The sequence below is a fragment of the Myxocyprinus asiaticus genome, chromosome 3, assembly GCF_019703515.2.
Source record: "Myxocyprinus asiaticus isolate MX2 ecotype Aquarium Trade chromosome 3, UBuf_Myxa_2, whole genome shotgun sequence".
In the NCBI taxonomy this organism is placed as follows: domain Eukaryota; kingdom Metazoa; phylum Chordata; class Actinopteri; order Cypriniformes; family Catostomidae; genus Myxocyprinus; species Myxocyprinus asiaticus.
In genome coordinates this window covers 28,293,479-28,311,629 of record NC_059346.1, presented here as the reverse complement: position 1 = coordinate 28,311,629, position 18,151 = coordinate 28,293,479, and the positions used below count along the sequence as shown (strand labels likewise).

General features: G+C 37.1%; 1 protein-coding gene across 1 annotated transcript; it reads left to right on the top strand.

The window, feature by feature from the left end:
• The first annotated feature begins 8,373 nt into the window (after positions 1-8,373).
• kank1b (KN motif and ankyrin repeat domains 1b) lies at positions 8,374-17,808 on the top strand. The gene is made up of 11 exons (XM_051657459.1): positions 8,374-8,425; positions 9,248-11,764; positions 11,895-11,987; positions 12,564-12,657; positions 13,120-13,242; positions 13,470-13,557; positions 15,146-15,365; positions 16,369-16,511; positions 16,660-16,860; positions 17,367-17,465; positions 17,667-17,808. Exons 1-11 carry the CDS (start codon positions 8,389-8,391, stop codon positions 17,721-17,723), a joined length of 3,672 nt encoding a protein of 1,223 aa, XP_051513419.1. The 5' UTR covers positions 8,374-8,388; the 3' UTR covers positions 17,724-17,808.
• Positions 17,809-18,151: the final 343 nt, after the last annotated feature.

Below are 18,151 nucleotides of genomic sequence, written 5' to 3'. Positions count from 1 at the left end.
TAGAGCGAAGACTGCGAGCCAGGCCTTCTCGTCCACCATCAGTGTCTGACCTCACAAATGCGCTTCTGGAAGAATGGTCAAAAATTCCCATAAACACACTCCTAAACCTTCCCAGAAGAGCTGAAGCTGTTATAGCTGCAAAGGGTGGGCCGACGTCATATTAAACCCTATGGATTAAGAATGGGATGTCACTTAAATTCATATGCGTCTAAAGGCAGATGAGCGAATACTTTTGGCAATATAGTGTATGTGCCTATACAGAAACTGATCTAAAAAATAAACCTACACTGAGAACACCAGAGAAAAGCGTGTGACAATTAGCCCACAATTAGTGACAGTTTTCCCTATCATAATTGTATGTTCTTAACCTTTATATAAAATGTATTATATGTTTTATAATGATTAAAGTTATAAAGCATTAAATAATTTCTTAACTACCTTTACATCATTTACTAAGCGTGCTATTGTCCAACACAGAAATCTGGTGCTTTTTAAGTCCCCAGTACAAGTTATGCACTGAAAAAATAAAATGACTAGTAAGATTTACAAATTCCGATTAAAATGAACAGTCAGATCAAATTGTTTTGTTTTTTCATCATTTGTTGTGCTCGACGGGTTGTTTCTTCAGGTGTTGCAACAAGAAGACATACAGTAGGCTATACTGCATTCCAAGAGGCATAAATGATGCCTTCACAGTGCACTTCGAAGGGAAAACTATAATGATGGCAACACAGTATATTACAAGAGAATTTAAAAAAAAACATGACTTAAAAAGTTAGTTTAAATGACATTTCATTATATCTTTCAGCCCTCCGACAGTGGAAGGTAAAGTCTATGAGGGGCATATATAGGGATTATGTCAAGTATGTTACATTGCAGACATCTGCACTGCAAAACATCTTTTAAAATAATACAGACATTGGCCTTTCCCAAGGAGATGTGCTAAGGTGCGGTTACACACACACCGGCTCCGAGCCACCACTGAGCATTTTGAGCTCTTCAATTAAGGATGGGAGTCCTCTTCAAGAGTCTTGCTGTCAGACCCTTTTATGCTTCAATATGGGACGTTAGGTTAGGCATCCTGTATGGGATCCAATACAAGCGTCTGGCAAAAATGGGACAGTTGTAAAACTTAGCAGCAATAAACATCGCATATGCCACCTCTTCCGTTTTTAAGCAGTTTTCTGTTAAGAATGTGTTAATATTTGGATGCCCTCATTAAAACATCAATAAACCCATCTGTACCACTTGACATACATAGCCCTTCCATAAGCCATGAAAGCGTAATGCATGCTATGAAGACTATAGACAGCATCGCCTTGCATTACAGGTTTAAGAAACAAACTTCTATGCAGTGCATGCAGACCTCAACACTTGTTACGATGACGGTAACAATCAAAAGGTTATTTTTTTTTTTTTTTTATAATAAGCACATAATTTTGAGTAGAAAATGAACTTTAGACTTAAAACAAGAAGTTACCAAACTTTACAGCAAAATCAACAATAAAAATGGTTTAAATAAACCTGCAAACATTGAAACCATGCAAGCTCATCAATCCCGGTGCATGCTGGGAACACCAGCTTTGAAAAGTTAAGTAAAATGTACCTATTTTATTTACCTGTGAAATTTACTCAGATTAGCAAAGAAATATGACATGGTTTTCTACTTTAAGGCCAGTGCTGAGTGTAATGCATTACTAAGTAATTATTTACTGTAATTAAATTACTTTTTCATTGAAAAAGTAAAGGATTACTCATAATTTTTCAGTATTTTAATTACAGTTACTTCTAATGTAATTGTGTTAAATACTGTATAGACTTGAACAATTCTATAAAACAATAGTGAATTTAAAATAGAAATGTAACGTCTAATGTTAAAATGTATAATGTAAAATGTTTTCTAATTTAACGCTGCCCCCTTAAATTCTTTTGCCAGTTCATGAATAATTTATTTGATTTTATATGATTTATTTGAAATAATTAAAAGAACAGTTTCATGTCTATTCTTGTATTTTTAATCTGGTTGAGGTTGATAAGGGTTTTAGAAAGTAATTAGTGATAAGTAATGCAATTACCTTTCAGACAGAGTAATTTGTACAGTAATCTAATTACACTAAGATGTAATTAGTGGGGGCCTGGGTAGCTCAGTGGTAAAGACGCTGGCTACCACCCCTGGAGTTCGCTAGCTCGAATCCTGGGGCGTGCTAAGTGACTCCAGCCAGGTCTCCTAAGCAACCAAATTGGCCCAGTTGCTAGGGAGGGTAGAGTCACATGGGGTAACCTCCTCGTGGTCGCTATAATGTGGTTCGTTCTCGGTGAGGCGAATGGCGAGTTAAGCATGGATGCCAGTGGATGGCATGAAGCCTCCACACACACTATGTCTCCATGGCAACACGCTCAACAAGCCATGCGATAAGATGCGTGGGTTGACAGTCTCAGACGCAGAGGCAGTTGGGATTCGTCCTCCACCACCTGGATTGAGGTGAATCACTACACAACCACAAGGACTTAAAAGCACATTGGGCATTCCAAATTGGGAGAAAAAGGGGAAAAAATAAAGATGTAATTAGTAGTTAGTAATGAATTACTTTTTTTAGTGTAACTTACCCAATCAGTTTAAGACTGATTCATGACTGTAAAGATAACAAGCAATCATAAATAATATTTACCTATAAGCTAGAGCATTATATTTTACATGTTTGAATTGTAGTAGCTACAAATGTAGAATTAACGTAATATTTTCAAGTTCACGCTTAAACTAACTTATTCGCTTCAGAAAGTACTAAATATTTTCTGCAATATTTACTTCACCACAATATATATATATATATATATATATATATATATATATATATATATATATATATATATATATATATATTCAGTGTGGGATTTATATAATTTCAAAATGTTACACACTGCTGTGGGCCCAAAAGTCAAATTCTAAACAATTGAAATAATTTATTGCATTAGTGTCATTTTCTCATGTCCCCAGAGTTGCACGTCAGACATCTTTGACAAAAATAAGTGCTACATCATTTGAATTATAAACATTTTTCCCCCCATATTAATCTCACTAACATGTATTCTTAAATGTGTATTTTTAACTCTGATAGTGGAGTTTTTTGTTTGTTTCGGCCTGTTATTTCATGATACTGTGAACTTTGATGTGTTAATGTGTATGATATGAAATGACTTCACACACGGGAAGTGACATCATACCTCCCCCATCCCCCCCGGAATCTACGCCCCTGCTTTCAATCATGAAAATAAAGCTGTAAAATAGATAAACAACATTTAGAAATAACTGTTGAAATATAAAGACTACGTTCAGAAAATTATGTATGTCTTATTCATTGTTTATCTGTCCACATACTGCAGCTTACCTGCAATGCCTTCACCCTGGCTAGAAACCCTCCACCACAGCTCCAAAGAGAGACCTGTACTTCACAAAATGACCAGCGGATGTCACTCAAATCTTGAAATTTGTCATCAGCACAAAACATGCCCATTGAAGCGTGAGCTACTGATAGAGGTAGACTACCTACAAACTGATTTTTAAATACAACCTCCAACAAATTTCTACAATTTACTACTTAAATTTTGCCTAGGGCCTACTATTTAAAGTACTAAATTCAATAATGTTATATTAATGGAAACAGTGTTGGCCTATCGTTTATTTACTATGATTTAAAAGGATTAGAATAACCTATAAGTGGTCAGCGTATTTTCCCAAATATTTTTTTTTTTTTCAGCTATTTTATCCTGTCTTCTACATGGTTGCCTTCTCTTCAAAATGCAGTTTGTTTCAAAGCAAGAACTCTGCTGCTACACCTGCCGTCGTAGTGCGTCATGGCGTAAGAAGCAGCTCCTGCATACGCATACAGAACAGCACGGTAAAGTTACTCCAGGACTAGCTGCTTTAGCTTTGCATTCATAACGGGAGGGACTGTTAAAGTAAAGCAGAAGTGTCATAATGTAAACGTATAGGACAATAAAGCACAACAAACGTTACGGAGCGAGTTACATCTCTGGAGCTGCCACTGCACTTCATTCTGGTATGTAAACAACTGCACTCAAACTCACCTGCACTAGTAAGGATGAAATATCGAAGTTATTCTCTGCTTTATTTAGGCATCCCGTTGGACTGTCCACGAAAGTTTCAGACACAGCATTTTTGAGTGTATGTAAATAAATAATAAATAATAAATAAATAAATGTATATTAATGGAGCCAAAAGTTTCAGAGAAATATAACATCTTAAGGCACGGTAGAGTATATTCTTTAGTGTTGCCACAATATACTGTATTAGATATTCCATTCTCTGCTCCTTATTATTATTATTATTATTATTATTTGCATGGATCAAAATATTCAAAAGACTTTGGTATTAGTTAAGGCTTTGTGGTACAGCTAGGCTCCATCACTGTGTAATCCAGTGAGCCTAAAATATACTGGGCTGGCTGTACCAGGAGCAGATTAAGTCCACAAATGCACACATAAATGTTTTACTAAATCTTTAGAATGCAGTACCTAGAGAACTTAACTAGACTGTTTTGCCTTCTTTCATTCTCTGGTGATTTTGACAAAGCAGCCTTTCTCTGTGTCTAAGAATCTAATGTATGGAGTAAAGAGGACGCTTTGGTTGTTCTGCTAGTGTGCTGACAAAAGTCAACCGAATGCAAATATATTGCAATTAGTAATGTTCATGCAAATTTTTTTTTTTTTTTTTTTTTTTTATATATATATATATATTTACTGTGTTTTCATAGTCAGTCAAATGTATGTGTATTTCATACACAGCATATGCATGTAAGATACACTAATTATTTATCTGTAATGGATAAAATTGGATTTCTATTAAAGTTTTTAGTTTGCCGTTTATTCCAACAGTCGTTATTTCAGTTCAAATGTGTAATTATGCAATGTAAAAGCAACTGTATTTTTAATTTATGTAAAAAAAAAAAAAAAAAAAAAAAAAAAGAAACAAAATTTCATCACTTTGTAGTTCTCTCTTTCACTAATCTCAAGTGAAAACTTTCTTACTACAGTTGCAATGTATTCGAGCCATTCCGCAGGGGGAGGAGAGAAACACATTCGATGCCATTTGCTTGTTGTAACTCTTCCAAATTAAACTTCATTTTACATTTTTTTCAACACTGAATCTAATAACACACATATTTAACTATTCAAAATGTGTATTGGTCAATCTCAGGCAACTTTATTTCATTTTTTACAAGGTTTCTAAGTGAAAGATAGTTGCATTTTTCTCAGTCCTGTTACCAAAACTCATGTGTCATTTAAAAATCCATAGATGGAATATAAAGTCACACAAAAATGCAAAAAAAATTAAATAAAAAAGATTTCTGAAGGATTTTAATCATTATATTTCATGGTAAAGTGTAGTGTTAGAGAGTGGGGACAGGTAACAAATGCTATTTGTTTTCGTTGTTCTAGGTAGTTTTTATTAATGTTTTAAATTATATATCTTAAATGTGCAATTAGATCAATGTGCAGGACACTTAATAATAAAATTTATTTTACAGTTCATTTTCATGCATATTTATACATATAATGTCCTGGGGACGGAAATGGCACCCATTCAGCGGAATGGCTCATTCATTCTCTTAATCATTTCATTCTTTGACTTAGTATCTATTTTACTTTCAGCGACCTTTATGCCCATATAACATATACATGCATGTTAATTTATTAGCGTGTGTCAATTTATGCATGTTGTGTTAATGTGTCCGTGTCCTCTAACTGCCAAGCAATTTAGCTGACACAATGCTTTCCCCAAAGCAGGTCTCGAGTTTCAGATATCTGTCAGCAGTAAATGTGCAAGGTTCTCCTTGTTTGCAGACTTTCTCTGCCTCTGCCTCTTCATCTCTATCATAATCAGAAGGGATTCAAAGTAAGTGATGGACATGTATAGTTTTCCTTGCTGTTACTGTCACTGAGCTATACCTCCTGTTTGCAGCTATGGCATCTGTACAGTAAAAAGATAGTTCACCCAAAAAAATTAAAATTAAAATCCGATATCATTTACTCACCCTCAGTTTGCTCCAAACCCATATGACTTACTTTCTTCCGTGGAATGGAAAGTCACCATTGACTTTCATTGCATCTATTTCTATACATAATGAAAGTTAATACCCTTCTTTTGAATTTCATTGAAATAAGTCATATGGTTTTGGAAAAACACGAGGGTAAGAAAAAGGGGTTGTTTATGTATGTTTGTTCTGTATGCATTAAACACATGAAGCAATAAATCATATTGCAGATCTACATGAGCCTGCTTACCTTTCATGTCTCCAGTAGAGGGTAATGTATGAAATGTCCTCAGGGACTATAGCAAGGGCCCCGATGCCAATTTTCTTTTAGGGCCCCAACGGTCCAATTATCTAGTTGAGATCCACATAAAATACATTTTCATTGATTTAATTCCTTTTAAATATCCATTCTGTTATTTTGGTAAAGAAACTGCTCAACCGAAACGTTCGCAGAACTCTTCTTATAAAGACAGTACCATTTTAACATTTGTTATAGGCTACATAATGCAAACTCAATGTAAATACTTGTAAATACTACAAATTATGCTTACAAAAAACAAGAATGTGACAAAATGTGTATTAAATGTGTATATATTCAAGCAATAATACATTGACATTTTTTAACTTCATCAAACACTTTAAATATTGAAGAATTTAACAAATAGGCACTTACAGCATCTATGCATGGGTTTGGTGAAATTTGGCAAAGAGTTTAGGCAGTTCTGGCTCACGCTGCCATATCTTTTCTAACTCATCTGAAATATGGTGTTTTCCATTTAGAAGTGATCATCCCTAAACCATATTTCCTTCAAAGACTTTACCCTCCATTGTGAGAGCTTCGAAGGGCTGAAAGGTGTGAGCTCAAAAATAGTGGTCATTTGGTAATTTTGTTGTAAATTCCTTTTGGAACAACCTTACAGTTTGGCTACCATTATTATTCTCCTATCAAAAAAGCCCTGTGAAGTAATCATTTAAGCCAAAATCCCCTAGACTACATTACATTGACAGAATGTTCAAATAACCTAAAAGTCTGTTTTTAAATGTTCGTGATTTCAAACTTCAGCTGTCAAAACTTATATACAAGCCCTTTAATCTGCTGTAAGATGCTCTCCTTTCTTTCTTTCTTTCTTTCTTTCTCTTACTGTAATAACTATAAACATTTCTGACTTGAAGCATTTAAAACCATTTAAAACTTTCAGACAAGGTTTTGTCAAACCAACATTATTGTCTGTATCAATAAACTTTACGTATCTAGTTTAATCAGACTTTTGTACCACACAAAATAAAAAAATCCATGTCTACTTTTTCCCAACCACCTAAGCCCAGTTATTTTTTGTAATAAATGTTTTTGTTCGACAGCACTTTTCAAACAAAGCATAAAGCTCAACCCTATAAAGCCTAACATATCAAATAATAGTAAAAAAAATTTGTTTTTTAAACCTATTTAAAATTATTTTTCTATAAAATAATGAAACTGTAAGCAAGCACATGTTGCTTTAATTCAATAAATACTAATTTTGAACAATATAAACATTACTGTTAATTTTACTTTATCAAAATCAGCAAAGATTTCACATCAAAAAGACGAGTGCATCACAATATGTAGGTAACCATTTTGGAAATAATATTATAAGGTCTTCTACTTCCAGAAGAGCATGGAAACTTTCTCCAGGTGGCAGCAGACATCTAGTGCATTGCATACAATTGGGTTTTCAGCAAAGTTTTGATCATGTTGATGATGTAGGGGATTTAGAAAGTCATGTATCAAATATGATACGCATGGCATTATAGGGTTAAAGAGTGGCTCAAAAATTTAATTAGAAACAAGAAGGCAAAAGGGTCTTATAAGAGGGACGCCTTTTATAAGCTGTGGGGCCCTCGTATTCAAGCCTATATAAACATTTGTTTTCAAAGTTGAGGGGCCATGAGACCTTGCAGTTCAGGTAGTCAAGGGCCCCTTGGCACTGGCCCCATTGACCCGGTCTGTAATACACCTATGAATGTCCTGTGTGAAAACCTATGTCCTACTCTTGTCTTTCCAGTCCCATTCTAAATTTCTGTGTATATGAGGCTTGATTCAAGTAAAATGTATTTTTAATTATTCAATGGAATATAGCAATTGACACAACCCTAACTGTAACAATATCCTGTGGAACAATTTATTAGTAGTAGAAAACAGCCACTTGGCTTAAGATCAACAGCACCTCATGATAGATAATATGTTAAATGAGTATTCTGTTTTTATTTTGTTGTCTGGTCTTGTTTCCACAGTTTTTCACCTGCTGAAAAAGAGGCATTTTAAATTTATAGGTGGTATCGTCAATCAACAGCTGCGATGACTCAAGAAACACCCTTCTACATCAGTCGACATGGTCAGAATCAGTAGCCCTGCATCTTGAGTTTCCCTAAATTATAACTTTATTTTTTTATTTTTTATTTTTTTGGGTACGTTCTGTTTTTGAATAATGCAAGGGGATAGAATAACATATATATAAGTTTATATTTGGTAGTATTTATAGTGTAAAGACATGGTCAGTTTGGACTTGGATTGTTTTTCCAAGGAGAAAGTTTAGAATGCTTGGATGGGGGAAAAACGAAGGGAGTAGAAAAGCAGGGGGAGGAGAGAAACACAGAATAAGAGTTTGAAGGCCTCCTGGAGGAGGAGAGCAGAAGGAGTGAGACTAGGACAGAGAGGAGAAAGAGAGGAAATGTTATTAGAACCTTAAACCCTTTTATCTTCTATGAAAATGCTAATCTGCAGGTAAGAAAAAGAACATATATATCCTCTTTAGATGTATTTGGTTGTGCAAGACATAGTTGAATGCTTTGCTGCTAGGAATGCTTAACAAGCTATGTATTATTTACAGGGAAATCTGATACATTTCGAACGAAAGTTGAGGATGTCACCACATTAAGTGCCTGAAATATGTTTCTAATTGTGAATATGATGTATATGTTCTTCATATTTTTCTGCAAGTCTCATTCTGTGATTTAAAAAAAAAAAAATTCAGAGATGTCAGTTATAGTCCATCTCATATTTCTTTTTATATATTTGATATATTTTTATAATATAATGAATGTAATCTCATTATTGAACATAAAAAGATAAACTAAGTAGACACCTTCCTTAATAAAATAACCCATTCTGTTCTCTGCCAGTTTCTCTGTCAAAGTAATTTTGTCCTCGTTTACAGACTGGAGTGAGATAACTGCTGACACTTACCAGAGTAGCTCGTTCAGCATTGATGCACCATATGGGTACCAGCTTGACTTAGGCTTTGTTAAGTACGTGGGTGACATTGAGCGCAGTGACACCATTCGCCGACAGGATTTTAACAAGAGGTCCAGGGCGGCCAACCCTGCCTCTGAGCCGCAAAGCATTGTAAGCCGCACAAGAAACTGGACATCCTCTGAGTCTTTGTCCTCTCTAAGCAGTGATGAGGCCAAGAAAACCTCTCACTCCTCATCGTCATCCTCTTCTTCTGTCAGCAGAAGAAGACCCCCGCTTCCTCATTCCCATTCCAAACCTAAATTCACCAGTCAAGCACCGGAAGTCTCTCAAGGTCTTTCCATCTCTCAGAGGAATTCAGATGGGACACCGCTCCCAGCCACACAACATCCTACCGCAACCAAATCAAATCCTCTCGTGGAAAAAACCTTGATGGAAACATGCAAGCGTTTGGAACAAGAGAAAGGATCATCCCAGACAGGACCTCTAGAACCACACCCACGATGTCGGCTGGCCAGTTTTGGTGGTCTTGGCTCTTGTGGTACCCTGTCTCCTTACACTAGCTGGAGCGCCCTAAATCAAAGCATTTATAAAGGTGCCAAGATGACGGTCCCAGACCCACCCAGCCCAGGTACCTTGTTAGTGAGGAGCTGCCTTAAAATCAGCCCCTCAAGCTCTGGCCGGGCATCTCCAGTGAGCAGTGTCAGCCCACTCCACCTACAGTTAGTCAGGGATCAGATGGCAGCTGCTTTACAGAGGCTAAAAGAACTGGAGGAGCAGGTAAAGGTTATACCTGTTTTACAGGTGAAGATTTCTGTTTTACAGGAAGAAAAGAGACAACTGACTGCCTTGGTCAAGGGCCAACATGAACAAAAAACAGGCTCCAGCATTGACATAGATTTACAGGGATTGAACAAGAAGCAAGCACACAGCACAAGTTGTGCATCACAATTACAACAGAAATCTGGGCCTGATGAAGAGATAGAGGGCATTAAGAGATCCTCTGAAGAGTTGGAGGGTTGGGAGCACAGGAGCCTCTCTGGTCTATTAGAGTTCAAACAGCTTAGTGTAGAAATGCAGCTGCTTGAAATGAAGATCCAAGATGCACGTCTTGAGACTCAACAATCCTTCAGGACAGGGGCTCGAAAATCTGTTGCCGTGGGAGATGACAAGAGCATTGATGAAGCTGAGACACGATCGGTGGCTGTCGAAGTCACAGAAACTATGCTCGGCATGGTAGTACACAAGGACGAAGAAACTGAGTTGCAGCAGCAAACCATTCAACTTTTGAGTGATAGGATACAAACACTGCAGGCAGAGCTTAAAGATGCAATGCTTACGACAGAAATGGGCAGGTTGAGGAGTGAACTACGGGAAGCAGAAGCTAGAAACCGTGCTGACAAGAGTTCCACCGCACACCCACAGGTGAACTGCACCGCTACACAGACTGGGTCACAAAGTCACACTCTTGAAGTTGGAAACAAAACCCACCTTGTAAATTCTGCAGTTGGGGGAGGGATAGAACGTATTTCAATTGCTGTTGGTGTGTCCTGCAAACCTGAAACGAGGGCTGTTTCCTCTGGCCCAGACGCATCTATGGAAGAGTGGGAAGTGCGCAAAAGAGTAGAGAGAAAAGACCAGTGTGTTGGAAGCAAGTGTGTGCCAACGTGCAATCAAGGTGTAGCAACGGCAGTGCATATGTGTGATGCTGCCACGATTACCTTGGAGACAATGGAAACCCTGTACAAGAGGGAAATTTCGCACAGAACAGTGGGCTGTGGTGACTGCATGCTCGATGGGAATGTCAGTGTGGACAAATCACTAATTTCCCAGGGAACTTTCACTGACCCCGTGCGAAGCTTTGACTTGGCAGTAATGGCAATCCCGCAGACGATGTCACAGCGTACCAGTACAGATATCAGTACTGTTTCCCGCAGCACCAGCACTTTGCAGGCCTGTATCTCTGAAGCCAGCACCAACACAAAACTCAAACTCACCAGGGAAAGACACACCAACACAGCACATACAATCACCCGATCTCTGGCGGTTGGGGATGGGAAAGTTTGCGACCGAGTGTCTGCTGTTCAAAAGCGCTCTGTTTCTGTGGGAACCAGTTCATGTATAGAAAGAGGCACAATCACACCCGCTTCCCCTAAAGTGATGATGCGTGACACTGGTGTTGGATTAGCAAATATCAATGAGAACTTCCTGATTGGACTCCACACACGGAACATAGCATGTGGTCCATCCCGTTTACCTGATCCAGTCAAGATGCGTAGCATTGGTGTGGAGGTAGGGGACGGGAGGATACGCGACATGGATGGGCAGATGTTTGTGCAGAACGAGCCAGGACTTGATCATTATGTAGGTCACATGCAAAGATTGCTTAAAGAACAGCAGGACCTGTTGACCGACACCCACCCTTGGTCAAAAGATGAGGCCCCTCTCCAATCTTATGGTCACTTAGATACACAAGTTGGAGGTAATACTGTGCCTATATGTGTGTGTGTCTTTCTTTAAAAGAATTTAATGGCGATTTCAGATGGTGTATGTAGAAATAAAATGTAGTTTCACCTAATGGTTTACTTCCATTTTCTCTCTCTAATTCCCAGTCACTGGACAAAGCCAGAAATCAAATGTGGATGAGAGTTCAAGGATTAAACAGAGGAATCAAATGGAGCTGCAGATGTCCGCTGCTCTTCATGGTATGCATCTCTTTGTTTCAGAGGCAACTCCAGTCAGTTAGCAAGCAAAAGTATAGAACCCTGGTCAAAATGACTCCACACAACGGATAACTGCATGTCTAAAAAGTAGCAGGGAAGAGGAGAGTTCAGTAAAGAGAATCTTTTCCAGGCTTCCTCTATGCAGTGGAATTTGAACAGGAGGTGAAAATAGCTCTCTCTGGTTTGTCTTTTGGCTGAATGAGCCCTACACTTTTGGCTTTTGGAATGCTCTCATGTCCTCTGGTCTGTGGCAGACACAGGCATGCATACCATCCACACTGAAAAGCCTGATCTGTGCATGGTTATTGAATGACAGGAATGCCTCTGATTTATGAATTCTTCAACCTGCATAAAGAGTCTTTAACAGGTGTTTGTGCTGTAAGAAAAAATAATGACAAATGGCTTTTTTTAGGTGATGTCATGGCAAAATTAAGATACAAAGCCCTAAGCATAAACAAACCTAGCATTTCAAATTTTACTTTCAATTTAAGTATGTCATATATTGTGTCACATCCTCTCAATTAAATCAGAAATATTTTCTTTTGTAATTTCCTTCAGGCCCACCTAGTGATGAGCACTGTCTCAGGTCCATCATGAAAAGGAAAAGCATCAATCAGAAGTTCACAGATGACCCTAAGCCTGCAGCTCATGGGTGAATAATGGTTTCATTATTTAATCATAGCTTATACATTCAGCTCAGCTACAGTACAACCACACCATTTTCTTAATGCTGAACTGAAGCTCTTTTACCAGGTCAGTTATGCAGTGTATGTGATGTTTAAATAAATTGGAAGCTATGCATTCTCTACAACCTTTTCATCTACAGCAATACATTTAAAGGGATAGTTCACATAAAAAAGACATTCTAGTCACCATTTACTGTGGAACTCATCAGGAACAATTTTGAAGAACGTTAAAATGCTACAATTTACCTTATAGTGAAAGTGAATGGGGACTGAGGTTAAAAGTCCCTAATATTCTGCCTTACATCTCCTTTTGTGTTTCACGGAAGAAAGTCAAATGGGTTTGGAATAATATGGAGGTGAGTAAATTAGCTGGTTGGGTGAACTATCCTTTTAATTCTACATTTCTCTCTTCATGCATATATATCTAGAGGTATTGGGAACCCCTTGTCTGAGGTTGGTGATTCTGAGGATGAGGAGAAGAAAAAAGTTGAAAAGAAGGAGACGGAAAAGAGTGCCAAAGATAAAGTGAAGATTTCCAAGAGGAAAGAAAGGTTCATGTCTATAACAAGTTTTTTATATCAGGGGTTTCAGTGCTAAAGAACCCAGTAGACTTTTAAATATTTAGTACAATATATTATTGTATACATATACAAAATACTGTGTACAGTTTATATATATATATATATATATATATATCCAAAATAATTGTGCAATATTTTGTATAAGTTTAAATTTAGTTCAGACAGAATTATCATGGTACATTGTTTGTACTGTGCAGGTATAAATTTAGTGAGAAGATGCTTTCTGCTTGTCGAACTCTGGAGGTTCACCTTAAAGGCAGCAAGGTCATATCCAACAGAGAACTGGTGAGCTACAGAACAATAATGATCTTTTTTTGAGTGCGTGTTATTTTTACACTGTGTCAGTTCACTTTTTCTCAGTTTATTTTTATACCGTACTGCAGTTAGGACTATAGAAGATGCTTTGTGAGGAATCTCAGTTTGTAAAATTTACAGCTCACTGTATGAATGAAATGCCTTTTTACATCTTTTATTATCAGAGATGAATCGCAAGAATTAAAACCAGCAATAGATTGTAGCTGTTTAATGCTATAAAACGGATAGTTCCATCTCGAAATTCTGAGTGGCATTCAAAGCCATTGTTAAATTATCTTTAAACGCACACTTGTGACCGTATGTTCTATATTAATCTAAGTTGCTACAATGCTTGGAAATCGTAAATAGCCTGTAGGTAAGCCAAGAAACTATATAACTTGGCTAAAGAATTATTTATTTCCATTTTAATATTAATATATTTAACTGTTTGTTGAATACTGGTGTATTTTATCATATTGCTCTTGCCAGTGTTTTATAAAAGCCAGCTCCGCTTCACATCATTTTACATGTGGTAAAATGACTGTAAGACACAGCCTTGCTTTGCTTATTGCTTTATTTTCTGCTGTCTGATTTGTTCATTTCACCCACATTGTAAGTGGCTCCAGATTATTTCTTCTTTTTGTCAACAATAGGAAAGCAAAGATTAAAGCAAAAGGCGGGCAAACCTAATGTATTCGTGATGTATTTTGGAACCGCATTTCACAGTCTGAAAAGCTCAGTTGTTGATGTGTTCTATGTTTACTCGCTCAAAGCCTCATCCCATAATTACCCAGTGGCATATGTAGATCAGATTTTTTGGTACACTGTGGAATTATGGGAAGTTTAAAATTATAGTGCTGCTGCATTTTGTCTCCATGTAAGAGTAATTTAGGTCTGCTGTTGATGCCTGCATTAATTTACTTGGTGTTATTCTGTGCTTTGCGTGAACTTAATGAAAGGAATTGCAATAAGTTTATCGGTTCCTGTTCTGATTCCAGTTTTGCTTAAGGATTCTAGTTACATAACAGTTTTGTTAGCAATTTTTTAAAGCAATTTTGAGAAAGAATGAATGGATATTTGGAAAACAATTCTTCTTGCATTCATTTCCTTCAGAGGCCTGTTGTCAAATTATGAGAGAATTTCAGATCTAAGAACAGTAATAACAAATTGTAAGTTGTGAAGCCTACAATTCTTGAAAAAAATCTTTCTTTCTTAAATCTATACTTTTCTGTACTGTATATACAATGAAAAGGTTCCTTATACAGACTTTTCATCGCAATAAACAATTAATCAAGCATTTGAAAATTTACGTTCAGTGCACAGCGTGCTGATCATCATGACAGCGATTCTGATGCTTATATCGCATATTTAATTGTGGTGTTCCGTCTTTATTTGTGAAAGACCCCTGAGCCGTTAACAGAACCGAACATCATAAAAATCTTGTAGAATTTCTTTTTTTTAAACTATTTGTTCTATTTTCCCATCCCTAGTGAACTGAGAAGCTAAAAAGTGTCTGTATGGTTGGACTTTGTGTTAATGTATCAAAAATGCCTCTGAATCTCTGCTTGTCTTTTTAAAGCAATCCTGCCTAAACACAGTGCAGCAGGAGTGGTTCTGTGTGTCCAGTCAGAAGAGGGCATGCCCACAAACCGTAGAGGACTTCCTCTGTGCTTGTTGCCATGTCTCACCTGACGTGCTGTACTATGTGGCTAATATGGCTGACCAAAATGGCAACACAGCCCTCCACTACAGTGTGTCTCACTCCAATTTCAGCTTAGTAAAGATTCTACTAGATGCAGGTACTCTAAAACCTATTATTTATAGTATTCACGTCGAGTCATTGTTTGATCCACCATGAGCAAGCACACCAGATGAATAAATTCTGTGACTGATGATCAATTGAAATTATATGTTTAAAAAAATATGTGAGGGTGTTGAAAGACTGTTTGATTGCAGTTCTAACCGGCACTTACTCTTCTATTACTTTTCTATGATTAGCTATATTCCTATTATGCTTCATGGATCTGCGTTGCATAATTCACAACCAAATAAAGCCTTATTGGTTACCTAATAAACACATTCATACAGATAATTAAAGGGATAGCTCAGCCAAAAATGAAAATTCTCTTCGCATTTACTCACCCTCATTCCATCCCAAAGATTTTTTAAAGAATATCTCAGCTCTGTTGGTCCTTTCAATGCAAGTGAATGGTGGCCTGAACTTTGAAGCTCCAAAAATCAAATAAAGGAAGTATAAAAGTAATCCATACAACTCCAGTGGTTTAATCTGTCTCTGAAGCGATGCAATCACTTTGGGTGAGAAACAGATAAATATTTAAAACCTTTTTTTTACTATAGGCTAAATCTCCTAGATTTATAGTAAAAAAGGACTTAAATATTGACCTGTTTCTCACCCACACCTATTATATCGCTTCTAAAGACATAGATTTAATCACTGGAGTCATATAAATTATTTAATGCAGCCTTTATGTGATTTTTGGAGCTTGAAAGTTCTGGCCACAATTCACTTGCATTGTATGGACCAACAGAGCTGAAATATTCTTCTAAAAATCTTTGTTTGTGTTCAGCAGAAGAAAGAAAGTCATACACATCTGGGATGGCATAATGAGTAAATGATGAGAGAATTTGCATTTTTGGGTTAACAATACCTTTAAGTAATTATATTTCTAGAGCACAGTTAACACAAAGACACCAAGTTGTTTGAAAAGGGGTTCAAATTGTGGCTCATTTTTATGTTATCTAGATGGACAATTGATTTGGTCTTGATTCCTTTTCCTGCAGGGGTGTGTAATATAGATCATCAGAATAAAGCTGGCTACACTCCTATAATGCTTGCCTCTCTGGCTGCTGTGGAAATGAAAGAAGCCATGATGGTGGTGCGAGAACTATTCAGCAGGGGAGATGTTAATGCTAAGGCCAGCCAGGTGTGTGTATGTATTTGTGTTTTGAACTCAACGTTGAACTGTTTATACAGTATGAGTGCTTACCATCGGCCAAATTTTATTTGGCTAAAACTTGTCAAAGTGTTTCTACCTGAGTGTATCTATGAATTCTTATTTGTTTTCTCCACAGGCTGGTCAGACAGCTCTCATGTTAGCAGTCAGTCATGGGCGTATAGATATGGTCAGGGCTCTGCTAGCTGCTGGTGCAGAGGTCAACGTCCAGGATGATGAGGGCTCAAGCGCTCTCATGTGTGCTGGTGAACACGGCAATGCCGACATTGTCAAACTCTTACTGGCCCAGCCAGGCTGTGATGCCACACTGACTGACAATGTGAGTAACCATCCTACCAACTATCACCAACATATTTTTTTTATTGATCTTCTTTCTTAAATTTGTCTGTGATATTTGTATTATTGCCTTTTGTATAAGCTTTTTTTGTGTTGGTCCCCTTTACATTTTTTGGGACCAAAAGTATCCAAGGATAGTAAAACTTAAAAATCACCTGCATTGTGGGGACCAGCCAACAGTCCCCATGAGCAAACGGCTTACTAAACTTACTTAATTTATTTATAAAAATGTGAAATGGTTTTTGTGAAGATTAGGTTTAGATGTAGGCTTTAGGGGATATACAAATATCAATAGCTTAATCTAAAGACAACAGAACTCAATGGAAAGTCACAACTATGATAGAAAAACAAACTTGTCTGTCTGTCTGTCTGTCTGTCTGTGTGTGTGTGTGTGTGTGTGTGTGTGTGTGTGTGTGTGTGTGTGTGTGTGTGTGTGTGTGTGTGTGTGTGTGTGTGTGTGTGTGTGTGTGTGGTTGGGGCGGGGGGTAGGATGAGAGCACTGCTCTGTCTATAGCTCTGGAGGCCGGACACAAAGACATCGCTATGCTCCTCTATGCCCATGTCAACTACTCAAAGGGCCAAACTAGGGTATGACTATTCCTAATATTCCTAATTATCTTGTATCTGTCTACTCTTCTAAACTCTCATAGCATTTTATTACAGTATATTAAATGACCTGCATGGGGACAATTTTTACCTCTTGCTCAAATTGGCAATACTACTGTTTCTGTATTTGTGTGTGTGTGTGTGTGTGTGTGTGTGTGTGTGTGTGTGTGTGTGTATCCTCAGGGATCCCCTCGAAGCAAGACTCCATCCGCTTCATCATGCATAAGCTCTTCTGATTGATAGGACATTTTTCCATGCTCGCTTCCTCCATTCAGACATCTTCTCATAACTACTCGTTCAATCAAATGCTTTTATTTTACAGCCATATGACTGAGATGAGTATGATTGGTTATGTTTTCAGGGCAGTGGTTCAAGTGCAGTGCACTCACTGTTGGTAATATAAGCTTATATAGGCTTCTTCTCCTTTACTGAAAGTTATCAATATCTTCCTCAAATAAAAACATAACAGTTAAGCAGTTATTTGATAATAATATAGATCTATAATATATTTTAATTTAGATAATGTTACATTATATTAGGAAGCTGCATGTCAAAACAGTTTTATTGATTATTTTTTTAATTAAATGGATTTTAGGATACTGTATAATATTTGTGTTTATATTTTAAAGCCTTTTTAATTTCTTGTATTATTTAAAGTATAACACTAT